Source organism: Patella vulgata, chromosome 7 (assembly GCF_932274485.2).
Source record: "Patella vulgata chromosome 7, xgPatVulg1.2, whole genome shotgun sequence".
Taxonomy (NCBI): Eukaryota; Metazoa; Mollusca; class Gastropoda; family Patellidae; genus Patella; species Patella vulgata.
The window spans coordinates 3,499,154-3,518,172 of NC_065885.2; the positions used below are offsets into that span (position 1 = coordinate 3,499,154).

The 19,019-nt window shown below is 38.6% G+C and overlaps 1 protein-coding gene across 1 annotated transcript; it reads left to right on the forward strand.

Annotated features, from left to right (window-relative positions):
- Window positions 1-8,482: 8,482 nt before the first annotated feature.
- On the forward strand, window positions 8,483-14,205 carry LOC126828126 (cysteine-rich venom protein-like). The gene is made up of 4 exons (XM_050557706.1): window positions 8,483-8,572; window positions 9,321-9,414; window positions 13,113-13,179; window positions 14,118-14,205. The coding sequence occupies exons 1-4, from the start codon at window positions 8,483-8,485 to the stop codon at window positions 14,203-14,205; spliced, it is 339 nt and encodes a 112-aa protein (XP_050413663.1).
- Window positions 14,206-19,019: the final 4,814 nt, after the last annotated feature.

A 19,019-nucleotide genomic window follows, 5' to 3' on the forward strand; every position in this document is an offset into this window, starting at 1 on the left:
GTATCACAAAAGTGTCCATTTTAAACAGATGAATGCAATATGAATGGAATATTTGTTAAATGAAAAATGTAGGATTAATCTATAATAATTCTGTTTGTTTTTCGTATATTTCATCGTCCAATAGAAATGAAGATATAGTTAATACCGAATTCATAGACGACTTCCTTTAAACTTGTTTTACCCTAAGGCATGAGCTAATATTAGTAAGTTATTAAAAGAGGGTTCAGAAAAAAAAGTTCGAGCTTCAGTCACTACAACGCGATGAAGCCGTTTCGCCCGAATATTTCGATTTTATTAGTGATTTTCATATTGATTGGATTTAGTTCGGGATGGTTATTCAGTTCCGATTCACAAGGTAATGATTTTATCAAGTTTTGAAATATTTTTTAGTTTTTATAATTCAGAGATTGGTTGATTTACGGAAATCTATTCTAAAAGGAAGATATGGATGTTTACCTTATCGTGGAAGACTTTAAGGGTCAACCAAATAAAAAAAAAAAATTCTGATTATCTCGTGATTACGAACTAACTAAATAATTTTAAGGTCGCCATACAATAACCTAACACGGACCGTACTTTGTTTTACCGGAACAAAAATGAATATGGCAATTAATGTGACTAGCGATAAGTTGAAATGAAATGGAATGTGTTTAACGTCTTATTGTTCTGCTCCCGCGATAGGTTGAAATCAGTGCATTCATTTTATATGCTCCCATTGCTATCATTCATTAATTTCATGGTGTTATTAATATCAGGGTTGCATTTATATCATTGCCTCATTAATATTAGGATTTCATTAATATCAGCTTGCTTAAAGGACTTTAAGACTAGACGGCGCTAAACCAAAACGGCCCAAAAAAGTGGTCAAAACGATGTAATCTGAGGGTCATTGTGGCTAAGTGGGTAAGACGCTGGCTCGCTAATCCGGCGTGGTTCCCCCTTGTCAGTGATGCAGAACAGAGGGCCTGACAAGGACAGCTGTCTAGTCGTTCGGATGGGACGAGAAATCGAGATCCCATGTATACATTGGTGTGCACGTAAAAGATCCCTTGGCAGTTGGAATTCGATATAAGAGTAGGACGTAGCGCCGCTTCCCTGGCAAAATTAATTTCCCTCATAGCACACAGTATGGCGTATGCCCGTCTTCATTAGCCCAGTATAGGAGCAGAACAGTAGGACGTTAAACCCATTTCATTTATTTAATCTGAATCGAATTATATTTAGATGAATATCGCTGCCCCGCCGCTGTCCGTATAAAATTTCACCCATAGCACACTGTATGGCGTGTGCCCGTCTCCATTAGTGTAGAACCGGTGTCAAAATTCTCTTTTGTGAAGGTTTCTAATCGAGAGATATATAAAGGGGGTTATAATTCCGAATTATATTTTTATAAATTTCAACACGTTTCTTCAAGTATTTAAAATTAAAAGCCATAACATGCCAGTATAAAGTTTACACACACAAGACTATAAACAATCAAACGTACTTATGTTTAAAAACATTTTAGTATAAACATTTTACAAATCGATCAATTCTAACAGACATTATAGCCATTTTGGGGTTGGGGGGGACGTGGCGTTGTGTCATAAGGTCTGTCATTGAGTCAACTAGCGTGGTTTCGATTCCCCTGTTGTACTTGACAAGGAGTAGTGTCGCCTGTCCAACCTAGTGAGTTTTCTCTGGTTCCCCCCCCCCCACTGCAAGCAAATTATTGAAATAAAATTGAACCGTATGTTAGTCCCAAATTGAGCTAGTTTGTGTCGAGTGGACGTTAAACCTCATTTTTTCCTTTCTCCGTTAGGTCATACGGTCTATCATTGAGTCAGCGTCGTGGTTTTTCTCCGGGTTGTCCGGTTTCTCCGTCTTCATTTTAAGTTTACTTTGACGTATAATAATTTCACTTCGTCATCTTTAACTTTCTGAGAAAATTATAGTAATAATAATTATGCTACACCTTTCCGTACATGCCAGACGTGTATTATTACATAATTACAACATTTACATTATGAGCGAAAGAGAGAGAGAGAGAGAGAGAGAGAGAGATTAAATTTAAAAATAAAAAACAAAAACAGAAAAAAGAATATTTTAGCTTATATGCATGTAATTATGATTAACACTAGGCCATATCGGGACTGACATATGGTTTAATTTTATTTCAATACTTCGCTTGCTCGTAGGGGCCTTGAACAGTGTGATAAAATCTGAGGACCAGGAGAAAACCCCACTACTTGTCACGTACGAGTGGAGATTCGAAACCACGCCACATGACTCAATGACACGCCTTATGATGCAACGTACACGCGTTAACCATTCGGTCACCAAGCCAACACCCAAATGTACTGAATACAGTGCATGAATAAATGAAATGAATTTTTATGGCACGTCAACCATATTTTGAAATACGGAGCAGGTTAAATTATTTCACATAAATAAAAGTTACATTCCAATAAAAAAAATATAACAGGAGTTCAAAAATTAAATAAATCTAGAGCTTTGCATATAAATATTTCAAATATAAAAATGAAATGATAGATTTATAAACAATTAAAATACAATAATAAAAACCTGTCTCGTTTTAAAAAATCCAGTGTCTTACAATATAGCTTACTCCTCGCAGTGTTTCATTTGATTAGACCTAATCCCACTGAGAGATTTCCCAGGCCATTGTTTCAGGAATATGACAATATATGGGAATAACCTTATAGGAGATCAGAATATTCAGGACCATTGTTCAAACGTTGTTCTTGTTAAACAACTGTAATATTCAGTTTTTAAAACAATCCGTAATGAACTGGGCCCTATAATAAGGTCGCGCAGCCATTTTACAAAAATACGTGTCTATATAATTTACTCTGTGACGTCAGATTTCCCATATTAGAGGTGTTAGGACTTATATGTTGACCTGTAGGTTGCGATCCGTCCTAATCTACTTAACGTCGGGGTCACCCGATGGCATCAAGAGTTAATTATGTAATATCAATAAATGTCTAATCAATAATTTATATAACACTTAAGGCCCAAAGAAAAAACCTGCAATAGGCAGATTTAGCTTTTACATATTGCATTTAAGGTCACATAAAATAAAGCCATATGTACTATCGGCATCTAAAACACGAATGACACTATTTTTTAAATATTTGAAAAATTTGTCTCCACCCAATGAAAACATAGTTAATAAAGACATAAGTGTGTGATAAGTACATATATAAATAATTTTATAAAGAAACATCTTTGCTACAATTTCAGGTTGTCGCAAGGCGCATTATCCAAAAGTTGTTATTTTATATTATGTACAAATGATTTTAAAATAGACTATGACCACTCTAAGGAACAGCATATTATAGAATAGATTACTGTGCTAAATCTGTAACGGGGTGTGTTTCCATTGACACAATTTGTTAAAAGGCGCGTCTAAGCTCTACCCATTTACAATCTGTTTACATCTATGTGGTTTTAACTTAAATAAATATAAATTTATTAAGGCGCGGTAAATGTACTTTCTGTTCTTAATACATGTTAATATTAAAAGAGATATCAATAGACAGCGATGAGCCATTAACATATATCTTAAAGTTTAATTTACTTTGACAAATATAGGAGACAGAGAGAGAAATGGGGCTGAATATCCACTTGACACAAAATAGGTCATTTCGGGATTAACACATAGTTTGGTTTTATTTCAATAATTTGCTGGCCCATAAGGGGCTTTAACACTGGGAGGTAACCGGAGAAAATGAAATATGGGCGACAGGAAGAAAAATGGGGTTGAATGTCCACTTGACTTAAAATAGGTAATTTCGGGATTAACATATAGTTTTATTTCAATAATTTGCTTGCCGGCCCATAAGGGGGTTTTAAGACTGGGAGAAACCGGAGAAAATGAAATAAAATGGCGTTTAACGCCCTACTTGTCTGTACCGACTGGGCTAATGAAGACGGAGAAAACAGAGGACCCGGAGAAACCCCACGAGGTTAGACATGCGACCCTACTTCTTGTTACGTACAAACTATGAACCGAAACCACGCCACCTGACTCAGTGATAGAACATATGACCTAAAGCAGTCGCGGTAAATCATTGCCCCCCTCCCAACTTCCCAACCAAATGATATAAGAAAGAATACGAATGGAGAGAGGAAAATATAGGGTTTAACGTCCACGCGACACAAACTACGTGGTTTCGGGACTAACACATGGTTAGAATTTTTTTCAATTTTCAATAATTCGCTTGTGCGTAGAGGTCTTTAGCAGTGGGAGGAAACCGGAGGTCCGGGAGAAAACTCACGAGGTTGGACAGGCGACCTTACGTCAAGCTGTGAACCGAAACCACGCCATTTGCCTCAATGACAAACCGTATGATGCAAAGTACACGCGTTAAACCCCTCGGTCTCCCAACGTCACGTTAACACAATAATTGAGACTGCAGCCTGTGACCAGACAACGCAGCGGATACATTCATGGGGTCACGGTGGCTACGCGGGTAAGACGCTGGCTCGCTAGCCTGGAGGTCGGGTGTTCTATCCCTGCATTGGCCGAGAAAGTTCATCAAAGACTGCTGTCTAGTCGTTCGGATGGGACGAAAAGCTGAGGTCCCGTGTACACATTGACGTGCACGTAAAATATCCCTTGACAGTCGGAATTGGATATAAGAGTAGACCGTAGTGCCGCTGTCCGGGCAAAATTTTCCTCATAGCACACTGTATGGCGTATGCCCGTCTTCATTAGCCAAGTATAGGCGCAGAACAGTGGGACGTTAAACCCCATTTCATTTCATTGTTTATTGTTTTAATTTTTGTCGTCATCATTAGCCCAGTAGTAGCAGAGCAGTAGGACGTTAAACGCTATATCGTTTTCATTTCATGTCATTTTGTTAGAAATGTCTGTGTATGTCCATGGGTTTGTCTTGTGTAATTGTTTATGTGTGGTGGGGTCCTCCTGCACTTAGTAATAAAGTGTGTGTGTTTTCTGTGGACATGTGTTCAATGTATTATCGAATTCTAAATGTACTCAAGTGTACACACGGATGGACCCCGGTTTGTCGACCCATCCGAAGTACTACGTAACACGCTATATGTCACCCCTACAAGCGCTACTCCTGCATATCAACTGTTTCATGTTTCGAATGAATTTCAAATTGTATAACTTTGTCTTCTTGAGGCCGATGGGTGGGTGGGGAGGGGAGAGATGGCCGAATGGTTAGCACGTGCTCACTGTATCATAAGATCTGTCATCGAGTCAACAAGCGTGGTTCGATTCTCCGGTTGTTCGTCCCAAGGAGTAGGGTCGCGACGCACAAGCGAATTATTGAAATAATATAGAACCATATGTTAGTTCCGAAATGACCTAGTTTGTGTCGAGTGGACGTTAAACCCCATTTCTCTCTCTTTTGGGGGCCGAACAAGTACGATTTAGCACCACATAAAGCTCCCAAAACAAGCTGCGGTTTAGGAGAAGTTGAACTGGTCCAAATTGTCGAAGTTTGTCCCAAACTGGTTTTTCTGTCCTTGCCAGTCCACTTTGGGTTTCAGCTCTTGTATTTCATTTGATGTATGTCTTTGTCACACAAGGAGGGTTTCTAACAGCTAAATTCCATTCACCGATTTTGAAAATGCGTTTCCCTCCAAGTTGCCACGTACTATCCTTGCTATATATTTGAACAAATTGGAATAGGGAAAAGAGAAATGGGGTTTAACGTCCACTCGAAACAAACTAGGTCATTTCGGGACAGACATATGGTTCAATTCTATTTCAATAATTCGCTTTCGCATAGGGGTCTTTAGCAATGGGAAGAAACAGGAGGAGCCGGGGGAAACCCACGAGGTTAAACAGGCGACCCTACTCCTTGTTTAAGTGCAAGGTTAAACAACAATACTGCCAGGTTTGGATGGATACATGCCATGTTGCCTTGTCTAGGAAGCGCGGGTGTGGGGGGGGGGCGTGGGTAGGTATAAGATTTCATTTTATCTTGATTTGTTTTATTCCAGATGAGCACGATGATAAAGTAGAGAGCGACACAAGAACACATGGAGGACAATTATTATCTCGCAAAAAACGGGCTACAATTGTAAGTATGATTACTAGTAAACATACATGACAGAGCAGTAAGTACAATTACTAGTAAACAGACATTTTAAAAAAAGGACCAGTATCATTACCGGTAAACATACATAAAACATGGGCGACAATCGTCAATATAATTACACTTAAACATATATAAAACACGGGTTACTTACTAGTAAACATACATGAAATGACGGGCTACAATTGTCAGTATAATTACTAGTAAACATACATGAAATGACGGGCTACAATTGTCAGTATAATTACTAGTAAACATACATGAAATGACGGACTGCAATACTCAGTATAATTACCAGTAAACATACAATAGTCAGTATAATTACTAGTAAACATACACGAATAGTTGTGCTACAATAATCAGTATAAATACCAGTTAACATACCCGAAAAATGTGCTACAATAGTCAATATAGTTACCAATTAAGAACAACATACATGTAGTTTAAAGTACAATATTGGTGCCAGTCATTATCACATATGTGATAGAACTGGTTAAACACGTTCCAAATACTATTTTATCACAGAGATCATTGCTACGATAGATTCGTAATCGATGCTTGAACAATCGGAAGTGACTAACGCAAAAGGAAAACACGAGTTATCCCTCTATATAACTGACTGAAGTGACGAGTGTTAACAGATACATGGGCGAATTTCTGCTCACTAATTACGTCCTCTCGACACAAACTAGGTCATATCGGGACTAACATCATAAGGTCTGTCATTGAGTCAACTGACGTGGTTTCGATTCCCCGGTTGTACGTGACATGGGGTAGAGCCGCCTGTCCAAAATCGTGGGTGTTCTCCACTGCTAAAGAACCCAACTCGCAAGCGAAGTAATGAAATACAATTGAACCATGTGTTAATCCCGTGTGTACGTTACCCCCCCCCCCTCACACACACACACACACACACACACACAACCGGACCCACTCTTACAAAAGTACAAAATTAAGATATTACAGTATACTTTAGATAAATTCACAGAATTCTGATGAAATGGCGACCGTCAATTATTTATGAGTCATTAGGGTAATGGTAGATTTATTAGCAATCACCGATCCCGATCATGCATTTGTCGGATACTACATAATATTTGACGACTTAGTCGAAATGCTAAGTCTCCCCCCGGTTGTACGTGACAAGCAGTAGGGTCGCCCGTCCAACCTCGTGGGTTTGCTACGGGTCCTCCCACTCCTAAAGTCCCCTACGCGCAAGTGAATTATTGAAATAAAATTTTAAAAAACATATGTTAATCCCGAAATGACCTAGTTTGAGTCGAATGGACGTTAAAACCTCTCTCTCTCTCTCTCTCTCTCTCTCTCTCTCTCTCTCTCCCTCCCTCTCGCTAAGTCTCCGTGTATGCATACAATAAAAAAAAAGAGTCATGACATCTAAAGATTTTATCCTAACACATACGATGAATGTTGCGGAAGGTTTATTTATTTCGTTATATCCTCGTAAACAATAAACGTAATGGAATCATTACTGGACTGGTATTCCTTTTAGTTAGCAATCGATTTAAACTCTTTAAAAATTAACTGTGTGATTTAATGATATATTTGGACTAAAAACATATTTAAACTAATTAATCTATCATAATTTTGCTTCAAATCCCTCTCAAAACTTTGTATTCATCAGAACATACATAAGCTATAAATAAACTAATGTTAGATGTCATGTCGACCAGCTCAATTATTGTGGGAGGGTCCCTTTTTTTTTAGAATTATTTATCGTTACTTACTGTACATTTACCATACATATTGAGGCCTATGTAAATTCTTAATTATTTTCTGTCAACTACCTTTTCCTCCCTTCAATTGCAGAGTCTTTTGTACGTTAACACCCCTCAATGTTCCCAAAACCGCCACATCATTTGAGCTAGCACGCTATAAGCTGGCAGATATCAGTCGGATTGCCAGTTAGTGATACCATAATATTGTTGCCCCATGGGTATTTTTCTAGAAAGATTGGATGTCTATTCTTTCTATATATACTACATTTGCTATACTTTTATTGGACATAACCTCAAGAATAAATACTTTGGTGACAGGGTATCTTTAAATACCGACTATCAGCGTTAAAACTATACCTCCAACAATAGATCAAAAGCATCTCCAGATGGATGATCTCTTATCTTAAATCTTTTCTATAACTTGGCGATGTTATCAGCCCGTCAGTCCCGGTCATAACACTATCATAGGTTCAAACACATGTTTATTTAAATATGGTGTTTTGATGGAGTCCGCGGTTCGGGACATACATCCATTGTGGATTGCAACCATTTCATCTCAACCCAAGTTTAAAATTAATTCTTTTATTCCAGGAAAACTGTAATCCAGAATATTCGAGCATTCACCCAGACCATACAATGTGCCTGGTAGATGTTGGAACGGCCATACCAATGACTCAAGCTGAAAGGGATGCACTAGTTGCCCAGACGAATGCCTTTCGAGCTGGAGTAAGTCCAACGGCCACAGATATGCTTCAAGTTGTAAGTTTACTTTCTTTTAGAAAGAAATTATTCTAATATTACATAAAGATTTTAGGTAAACTGAATATAACGAGTTATAAAGTTTAGATTTAAATGAATCGTGCTTAATGCTATCCACCTGATGTCGCCAAACCATGGAGGAATCTGGAACTCCACTAACGGTTGCCTATATCTGCAGAGGAACCATAACCCTAACCAACGGTTATCTTGATCTGGTGAGGACCCTGAGAAAACCCACGAGGTTGGATAGGCGATCCAACTCCTTATTAGTTGATAATGAACTACGAGCGATGCTAATCTTTAATGATCAAAAGTTTAACCTCTACACTTGGTAACCGTCTTCTATTTTGGATGAAACTCTTCAAAAAAGGCTATGGCTTCACCAATTCGACAATGATCAAGATTCAACTTAGCATGCTTGTTCGTTGGACTTTTTGCACATGGATTTGTTAAATGACATCAAAATTCCAAGATGGTCTGTTCCTGGTTGGTATGGTTAAGGCTAAAAACTAAGACCCATTGCAGATTTCGTCATAGGCCACGAGGTGTACTTAGGGTTAGGGTTACGATTAGGATTAGGGCTAGAGCTAACGCTAACCCACAATCTCGTCAACAATAGCATGCCCTAAACATATGTACATCCTCTGACCTATGACGAAATCTGCACTGGACCTTAGCTTTTACCATGGTTCATATAGTAGAGTCGTTTTGTTATTTTAAGAGATATGTGTTAAACTATTTTCGGTAGGTATGGGATGAAAAGCTAGCTATTGTAGCATCCAAATGGGCCAGACAGTGTTCTGTAGGCCATGAAGCTGACTCAGACCAAAGAGCTGTACCAAGTAAGTGACAATATCAATCTATGGTCGGCGGTTGGATAGGACGAATAAAACGTCCCCACTAAAACCCCCAGCATCGATTGCCGTTCTAAAAACTTCTTAGATTTAGTCCACTATGTTTACATGTACGTAAAATGAGAATATCCAGTAAGAAAACAACCATATATCATGTTTTCTTATGGAAAAACACTACACTGGAAGAATAGCCCGTTATAGGTTTAAAGAAAAACTTTTAGAAGAATAACCCCAAATTTCCCTGTATATATACAAAGCCACCCCGACTTCCAGACCGCAAGTTATTCCGTGCATAGAATATACCCCAAAGATCCAAGAGATTTACCGTTATTATAGGTGTATAAATGTAAATGCACAATCTCTTCGATGATCCTTTGTCTATAAGCTGAATCAAACTGAGATAAGACCGAACAGGGGCCATGTAAGTTAGTTGGGAGTTGGCACCCAAGGATGTCAAGCCAAGCTAGGATCATGGCTCCCTCAACACAAGCTAATTACGAAGTCTTAAGTTTTGTACTTGATATGTTTGAAGAACAATAAAAGTATCAAATGAAGTTAAACCAGTGTTGTCATCAAGAACTTGACTTAAAGAGTGTAAGACACATTTATTTTCTGATATCCTACAGCTATACCTGGGATGTTTATTGGACAGAATGCCGCTGGTAGTTTCGCCGATTTCGCCGCCGCTAACCAGGCCTGGTATGATGAAGTGGATGATTTTAGTTATGGTGTAGGTTCAATTGGTGGAGAAGTTGGACATTATACACAGGTTAGATCCCATTAAACATAATAAGCAAATATAAGTTAAAAACAGGACTGGCCTTAGAAACTGTGGGAACATTTGGGGAGGGGGGGAGCGCCCGTGTTCACAGCTAGGGCCTGTTTTAGTGAAATGAAAGCGGTTTTGCTTGACATTGAATTATCCTTGTCTTGGCCCCCTTTTAGGCGCTAGGTACGGTTATGCCATATTGGTCCGATAAGCTTAAAGCCGATCCCGCTAAAGCAAAGCAATTTTAGTTAAACATACATTATGCAGGAGCTCAATCTGTCTATTGTAGGTCTTTTTTTAGGCCTGAAATGTTATATAAACTATTAATTAGACATTAGTTAACGTATCCAGACCATAATCAACTCTCGATGTCAACGCTAGCCTGCGATAATTGTTGGATTATGATCCGATTTGCTGCCTAACTTTCCTTCTCGATTAAACGATTAAATGGATAATCGAGGCTATGATTTTTGTCGTGCCGACTTTAGTAATGGTGACCGAGGCTATGCGGAACTTTCGATCGCTTATTTCTTGGTTCATGGTGGATCAATTTGACTGAAATTTTCCTAAAATTGCCTTTACATTATCTAGTTTTTAACTACATGTATTATAATGAGAACTGCCAACTCGTTATCTGATATCCCATAATTTATCTTTAACTGCATATTACTAGACAATACTAGAGTGGATTACCCAGGCCTGGATGCTGGGCTTATTAAAGATACATTATGTAAGATTTAGATAAAGAGCTGAACATTCTTGTTATAATAGCTCAAAAATAGATAATGTAAAATGAAAATATTGAAAATTTCACTCAAATTACTCTATTCTGAGAAAATGTATCACTGTTTGTAGTTTTGACAAGATGTGTGCATTGTGGCAACCAGGGCTATGGTATATTGGAGACTTAGCCTGGCTTTCCCATTCTTAAATTAAATTGTTGAATATAGCTAACCGTTCTAATCTAGTTAAAATCTCGAGTATCCGATGGCATCGAGAGTTGATTATGGTTTTGTCATGTTAATAAATGTCTAATTAATAATTAAGATTAAAGAAAGACTTGCAAATATGGTTTAGATAAGTTAATTAATGTCTAATTAATAATTTAGATAACATTTTAGTCCTAAAGAAAGACCTGCAATAGGCAGATTTAGCTCTTGCATAATGTATGTTTAAGAGATATTGGTCCAATTAGCTTGATCTGAACCTACTAATGTATAGCGATTATAGCTAACTGCATTTCAATATTTATATTATGACCGCCTACTATAAAAGTAACAACTGTGTCAGCTTGTTTGAAAGTGTCGAATGTTTTAAATATAGATAAAGAGCTAGCCGTTCTTGTTATAATTATTAAAAATTAGATAGGAAATAAATGTACTGATATTTTTACTGGATTTACTTTATTCTAAGCGAAGTTATGAGTGATTAAAGTTTTGATGAGATAGTCTCGATTGTCAAGAACCATTGCTACGACAGTAAACAAAGTCTGGATGTCTGGAATATCTATTTTATCGTTAAATTAACAATCCATCCAATATTTAAGCCATTCGATGCTCTAGAGCAGTGGCCCTCAACCTTTTTTTTAGCCAACGGCACACCATGGAACACATGAAAAAATAGCGGCACACCTGGCTAAATATATATGAAAAATATTTGAATTTTGCAAAATAAAAACATGGCAAGTCAAACGGAATACAACCGTAGACAGATGCTAGTCATAGACACACTGAATGACTCAAACTAAATAAAGAAAAACACAGCTATATAAACTTATCAGTAGACACCAGTGAATTCTCGGATCACGTGGTTTTTAACATATTCTTGGTGTGCCGTTCAAAATTTCGCGGCACACTGGTTGAGAATCATTGGCCTAGAGAGTTGAAATGAAATGAAATGAAAGGGGGTTTAACGTCCTACTGTTCTGCTCCTATACTGGGCTAATGAAGACGGGCATACGCCATACAGTGTGCTTTGAGGGAAATTTTGCCCGGGCAGCGGCACTATCGCCTACTCTTATATCGAATTCCAACTGCCAGGGGATCATTTACGTGCATTCCAATATATACACGGGACCTCGGTTTTTCGTCTCATCCGAAGGACTAGACAGCTGTCCTTGTCAGGCCCTCCGTCCTGCATCACTGATAAGGGGGAACCACACCGGAAAATCTGGATGAACTTTCTCGGCCAATGCAGGGATCGAACACCCGACCACCAGGCTAGCGAGCCGGTGCCTTACCCACTTAGCCACGTGATCCCCGACATAGAGAGTTGATTATGGACTTACCATATCAATAAATGTCTAAATGATAATAACGATCTGGCGGGTGTTCAAATCCATTTACATGGACTATACTATATACCGGAAAACAGTATAAAATGGTGTTTTCCGGTTGTTTTCCGGTGTTTTTCGGTGTTTTCCGGTATATAGTATTGACGATTTAGATCGATGACTTAGAGAGTTAATTTTAGGGTTGTCATGTGAATTAATGTCTAAATCATATTTCATATAAGATTTGAAGCTAGAAAAAAGACCTACAATTGGCATATTTAGCTCTTACATAATGCGCCTTTAACCTCCTGCTATGTGCAGGACAGAGGGCAAGGGACAACATATAGTCGTTCGGATGGGACGAAAAACCCGGGTCCCATGTACACATTGGCGTGCACGTAAAAGAACCCTTGGCAGTCGGAATTCGATATACGAGTAGACCTTAACGCTGCGGTCCGAGAAAAATTCCCTCATAACACACTGTATGGCGGACGCCCGTCTTCATTAGCCCAGCCGGCGCAGAAAACAGTAGGACGTTAAACACCATTTCATTTTCAAATAGTAAAGTCGGAGCAGAACAGTAGGACGTTAAACCTCATTTTATTTCATTTGGTTACGTGTTGTAGATTGTGAATTCTGCCGTGTCTAGAATGGGCTGTGGTAGTGCTACTTGTGGAACAAGAAAGGTGTATATTTGTAATTATGCAAGAGGGTACGTATATGACACATATAAAATAGTAAGGGAGCCACGGTGGCTAAGTGGGTAAGACGCTGGCTCTCTAGCCTGGAAGTCGCGGGTTCCATCCAGGTGTAGAGAAAGTTCATCGGGATTTTCCGGCGTGGTTTCCCCCTTGTCAGTGGTGCAGGACAGAGGGCCTGACAAGAACAGTTATGTAGTCGTTTGGATGGGACGAAAAACCGAGGTCCCGTGCATGTAAAAGATCCCTTGGCCGTTGGAATTCGATATAAGAGTAGCCTTAGCGCCGCTGTCCGGGCAAAATTTCCCTCATAGCACACTGTATGGCTTATTCCCGCCTTCATTAGCCCAGCCGGAACAGTAGGACGTTAAACCCCATTTCATTTTCAAATAATAAATCAGTACAAAATGGTGCCATTTCGGATTCCTTTTCAGACAATTTGGTAATGAGGTCCCAACACCCTATCAGAGTGGTCCATCGTGTTCAAGCTGTCCAACTACCTGCATAGGAGGGCTTTGTGGTAAGTATGTCATCCCCACTGTGTTATTTTCTTATATAGCGCCACTTCTAGAAAACTGAACTCCAATACGCTTTGTAATATGATTATAAAAGGTGTACAGGCAAGCTACAGACATGTGGATTTAAAACTCATAAACAGGTGTATAAAATAAAATTATTAAAATAGAAGATTGATAATTAAGAGATATATTATAGTCCTTGGAGCATAATCTGTAGCTTAATAGTGGACATCATGCCAGAGCATGTGCAATTTATGGGGATTATTGGTTATAAACTAATAACTAAAATCTAAACTAGCGCAACAAGACTACTCTCTCTCTCTCTCTCTCTCTCTCTCTCTCTCTCAAACATTAAGAATACAGTGTTATCAATATATTCATAGCTCATGATGTATTATTGATTTATTTGTTTCAGCTTGTGGTGGGACAGTGTGTGTTAATGGAGGACAACTTAACATAGACACGTGTAGATGTGATTGTTTCCCCATTTATAGCGGAGATTCTTGCGAAATTCGTAAGTGATATTATTTCTAATACCAGCAACTCCACCAGCAACTCCACCACCACCACCCCCCTGATAAAAAATATAATATTAATAATACAAAACAAACTGACAGTCACCCCATTTATAGCTGAGATTCTTGAGGAAAATAAACTCAGTTATGATTTACTGGTCTTCGTCTCCCCTCAAAAAAAAGTATTTATGATTCCAATATTTGTAATACAGGGTTACCCAAAAAACAGAACCCATAATTTTTTATTAAAGCCTACAAAGGTCCAGCAAATTTCATCAAATTTGTTGGACTTAAACTTCAATCTGTGTACGATCATTCCCCAAAGTTTCAGTTATCTTGCTTTCCAAAATATTATCAAAGTGGCCTCCACGGCGTTGGAGGCAAACTGGCATAAGTTACGCAAAATTGTCAATTACTCGAATACATTCCTCTTTGGGGATTTCCCTGATTTTTGCTGTGATTGCTGCCTTCAATTCACCAATCGTTTGAGGGTTGTTCTGGTACACGTTATCGTTGAGTTACTCAGGGAAATCCCCTAAGAGAAATTTGCTGAACCTTTGTAGGATTTTTAAAAAGATTTTATGGGTTCTGTGTTTTTTGGGGTCAGCCTACATGTACATTTAATATACATATTGTACTTAGAATCATTTTCCGGCGTGGTTCCCCCTTGTCAGTGATGCAGGATGGAGGACCTGACAAGGACAGCTGTCTAGTCGTTCGGATGGGACGAAAAAACCGAGGTCCCGTGTACACATTGGCGTGCACGTAAAAGATCCCTTGGCAGTTGGAATTCGATATAAGATTAGGTCATAGCGGCGCTGCCCGGGCAAAATTTCCCTCATAGCACACTGTATGGCGTATGCCCGTCTTCATTAACCCAGGTTAGGAGCAGAACAGTAGGACGTTAAACCCCATTTCATTTCATTCCATTTCTAAGACATCTGTTACTACGGTTCATCATGTGCATTTGGCATACAGAAAGTCCATATAAAGTCCGGATCATTAATGTGCGTGTTATTTAAAGCCGCTCGTATGACCTGTAGTAGAGGCCATCGAAATTATAAATAAACGAAACGAAATGTAGATTTGTATTTGAATCAGATTGATGATAAAATGAATAGTTACATGTATGTTTATATTTTATTACCTTTCAGTAACCTGTCCAGCAACAAATCTTCAAAGTTATTGTTCAGTTCTAAACCCAACTAACTGTAACTTTGACAACATAAAGGCTGATTGTCCAATCACATGTGACCTCTGTCCAGACCGTAAGTTATCATACTTTATATAATTTGGTTTTGAAGGTTTTTTTTATATAAGTTAAATAATAGACCCAAAGAAGTCTTTTTCAAATAAATCGTTTGCTTAAAATTACCTTTTCAAGTCTTTCCTTTGGTCTCAAATCTTGTATAAATATTGATTTGATATTTATCACATGGCAATCCCATACTCAACTCTCTAGACGAATCGGGTGGTCGCGATTTATAATGGATTGAAACGGGATCACCATTTAATAATTAAATGTAAAAAAATAATCAAGAGTTTATTTACTATGGCAACAAGGACAATAATTAAACTGGTAACTTCGCGCAGAACCTGACGTTTTCAAGATATGTATTTTCATTATCCATTTGAAACTTTTATACTGAGAACTGTCAACAACTTATTTAAATCTTAAATAATGCATCATTAATATTTATCTTATACATAGTCTATTATCATTAGCCGTGGGACAGGTGCGCGAAGTTGATAGTTTCATGATTTTAGAGAGATCTAATACAGTCCAAGATGATGATTCTAAATGGAACAGGCGCGCACTGTGTGGTTTCATGAGTTTAGAGTGATCTAATAAGTCCAAGATGATGATTCTAAATGGAACAGGCGCGCACTGCGTAGTTTCATGAGTTTAGAGTGATCTAATACTAAGTTGATGATTCTAAATATTCTGAGTTGATGATGTCCGTATTTAAGAATTTTCTAATACTGTCTACGATAGTAATTTGAGAATATTCTAAAAACGTCTGGGGTGAATATTTTAGAATGATCTAATACTTTCCGAGATGATGAATTTAAAATCTTTTAATATTGCCTGAGTTGATGATTTCCGCATTTAAGAATTTTCTAATATTTCCGAAGTTGATGATTTTTTAATGTTCTAAAACATGACTTTAGAACGTTCTAAAACTATCTGAGATGACGATTTTAGAATGTTCTGAGTTGAGTCTTGCATTTTGGAATGTTCTGATACCGGCTGAGCTGATGATGTTTTACTATTGAACGTTCTAAAATGCTTGAGTTGATGATGTCTGTATTTTGGAATGTTCTAATTGATGATTTCTTTATTTTGGATTGTCTAATACTGTCTGGGCTGTTGATTTCTGTATTTCAGAATGCTCTAATACTGTCTGTGAAAATAACGGTATAATCGACCGATCAACGTGTCAATGCAGATGCCAGGAAGGTTTTACAGGGCCAACGTGTTCAACAGGTATGGCGACCTTAAACATAAAAGATTCATAGTTTTAACAACCTTCTGAGGTCGTCTTTGAAATTTTTAAAGAAGTTTAGTTAGATTAACCGTGTCATGACTTTTGAAATCTTACCCTGCTTTATTCATGCAGTGGTGGATGTAGTACACGGTGCAGAGCGTTTTCACTATTTCAAGACCTTTTACCAAGGAACTTATCCGGCTCCAGTAAACTACTAGTATAACGTGTGTACCACTTTTATTCAAACAGTGGCTAAGTGGGTAAGACGCTGGCTCGCTAGCCTGGAGGTCGGGTGTTCGAGAAAGTTCATTGGGATTTCGCTGGCTCGCTAGCCTGGAGGTCGGCTGTTCGATCCCTGCATTGGCCGAGAAAGTTCATCGAGATTTTCCGGCGTGGTTCCCCCTTGTCAGTGGTACAGGACGGAGGGCCTGACAAGGACAGCTGTCTAGTCCTTCGGATGAGACGAAAAACCGAGGTCCCGTGTATACATTAGAATGCACGTAAAAGATACCTTGGCAGTTGGAATTCGATATAAGAGTAGGCCGCAGCGCTGCCCGGGCAAAATTTCCCTCATAGCACACTGTATGGCGTATGCCCGTCTTCATTAGCCCAGCATAGGAGCAGAACAGTAGGACTTTAAACCCATTTCATTTCATTTCATCGGGATTTTCCGACGTTGTTTCCCCTTGTCAGTTGGCCGAGAAAGTTTTTAACTTGGGATTTTCCGTCCTTGTCACTGCTGTAGAATAGAGGGCCTGGTAATATAAGGCGTTTTGTCGGATTTAACGAGGCCCTGTGCATTCAATAGCACCCCGTCCGTCCTTCATTAATCCAGCAGCGCTTTGTAAAGCAAAACACACAAACACAACCCCGATACCACCCTATCTGTCCGTCATTAGTCCTGCAATGTTGTGTCGAGTGGACGTTAAACCCCATTTCTCTCTTTAGTCCTGCAGTGCTTTGTTATTTCTTTTTTTTTAAAGAAATCTTACAGACGTATTGTATTATATGAAACAGAAACCGAAAATTATGGTCCATGACGTCATCGTAGTCATCTTTGGATTGTGACCTCAAAATTTGTCCACACTGTCCGATCGTCATTTTCCCGCTTGCTGCAGTAAAACAGGACGTTAAATCAGATTTCCCATTCAATAGTATATCTTTGAGAATTATATTATGTTATAATTGTTTCAGTGTGTCAAACTGTCTGTACTAATGGTGGCTATATCGGATCTCAAGCTTGTCAATGTATCACCGGAGGTTGGTATTAGATATTCTGCTTACAATAACACCTCTCTCTCTCTCTCTCTCTCTCTCTCTCTCTCTCTCTCTCTCCACTATAACAAACATGGTGGACTAGCCTTTCAGTAGTTCTAGTTACTGTAAAAACCTTACACGGACAGTTGTTATAATGGAAGGATTCCTATTCATCTTCGCTGTCGTAAAGTATGGTGTGCCACGGGGTTCTGTTTTAGGGCCTTTTATTATTAATGCATAAACACCATATAAACCTAACACTGGACCATCTCGCCAACAATGCCCTTATTTACATCTCAGCGACTTTGACGAAAATTGAGCTGGCCTTAACAAATAAATTTAGACTACCTATATGCCAAGCGTCAGTGCCGGTGACAAAGGCAGAGGAGGTGGACCTTCCCTGATAATTCAAAAGTTTGCCTATAGCTTAAATCGGCATTATGTACGATTAGATAAAGAGCTGACAGTTCTCGATATAACAGTTACAAAATAGATAATGAAAACAGAATATGCTGAAAATATCACTCAAGTTTCTTTACTCTGAACCGAGGTAATATGGCCTGGATAAGTTAATTAATGTCTGATTAATAATAATAATAAAATTTAGATAACATTTCAGGCCTAACGAAAGACCTGCAATAGGCAGATTTAGCTCTTGCATAATGTATGTTTAACTAGCGCAGGGTGTCATCTGTCTTAAATCCGACACTATATTAATGATTAATATCACTTTACATCGCCCTTATTTCAAAGTTTTTGAGAAAATATTTTTGCTTTCTTCAGCTGCGGTGTGTAATCTAGACTGCGGCGTTAATGGAGATGCTGATTCTACGTGTAGTAACTGTGTTTGTACTGGGGGTTACACTGGCGTCAACTGTCAAATAGGTAAGCTAACCAGAATATCCGCTTGTCAGTGCGTGGCGCAGCACGGGGTTACACTGGCGTCAACTGTCGAGTAGGTAAGCAAACCAGGAAATACGCTTGTCACAGGACGACGTTACACTGGGCTAATGAAGACGGGCATACGCCATACAGTCTACTATGAGGGGCATTTTGCCCGTACAGCGGAGGTACG

Coding starts and splice junctions, on each gene's coding strand:
- LOC126828126 (XM_050557706.1), top strand. CDS start 8,483: ATGACTCAAGCTGAAAGGGATGCACTAGTTGCCCAGACGAATGCCTTT. Junction 9,415..13,112: donor AGACCAAAGAGCTGTACCAA/GTAAGTGACAAT, acceptor ATTCTGCCGTGT/CTAGAATGGGCTGTGGTAGT. Junction 13,180..14,117: donor ATTTGTAATTATGCAAGAGG/GTACGTATATGA, acceptor TGGGACAGTGTG/TGTTAATGGAGGACAACTTA.